Here is a 340-nt window from a genome sequence, read left to right as displayed (position 1 = left end):
CCGCTCCGGCTGGAAGGCGCTCATCTTTCGGAAGGCGTTCTGCACTGCCCCGTTGATGCTCTCTGTTGGCTCTGAGCTGCCTTTGCTCCTCTGCCTGGGCTTGGAGGGCGACTGGGGCTCCCCGGCGAGGCTGGCTTTGCCCTCAGGGACACCGGGCTCCTTCGGTTGCTTCTGCACTTTCTCCTTGCCCCGCGTGCCGCCCTTCTCCTCCGTCCTACCCTGCACGCTGGCTGACGTCTCGCTTGGGCTCCTCTTCCTCTTGGCCAAGCCCTGACCTTGCTCGGGGCTGCCAGACTGGACGGCCACTCGCTCCGGGGACCGGCTGGGCGCCGGCAGCGAG

The 340-nt window shown here is 67.6% G+C and overlaps 1 protein-coding gene across 1 annotated transcript in view; it reads right to left on the bottom strand.

The window, feature by feature from the left end:
• The window catches only part of LOC103914441 (scavenger receptor class F member 1-like), a 30,846-nt gene that overhangs the window by 20,376 nt on the left and 10,130 nt on the right, over positions 1-340 (bottom strand). The window contains 1 exon segment of the mRNA XM_009321080.1: positions 11-340. Coding sequence (XP_009319355.1) covers positions 11-340 — 330 coding nt within the window.

This window comes from Pygoscelis adeliae, unplaced genomic scaffold, assembly GCF_000699105.1.
Source record: "Pygoscelis adeliae isolate BGI_AS28 unplaced genomic scaffold, ASM69910v1 Scaffold403, whole genome shotgun sequence".
Lineage (NCBI taxonomy): Eukaryota > Metazoa > Chordata > Aves > Sphenisciformes > Spheniscidae > Pygoscelis > Pygoscelis adeliae.
Note: the sequence above shows the minus strand (reverse complement) of the source record. Positions and strands in the feature narration are given on the sequence as shown.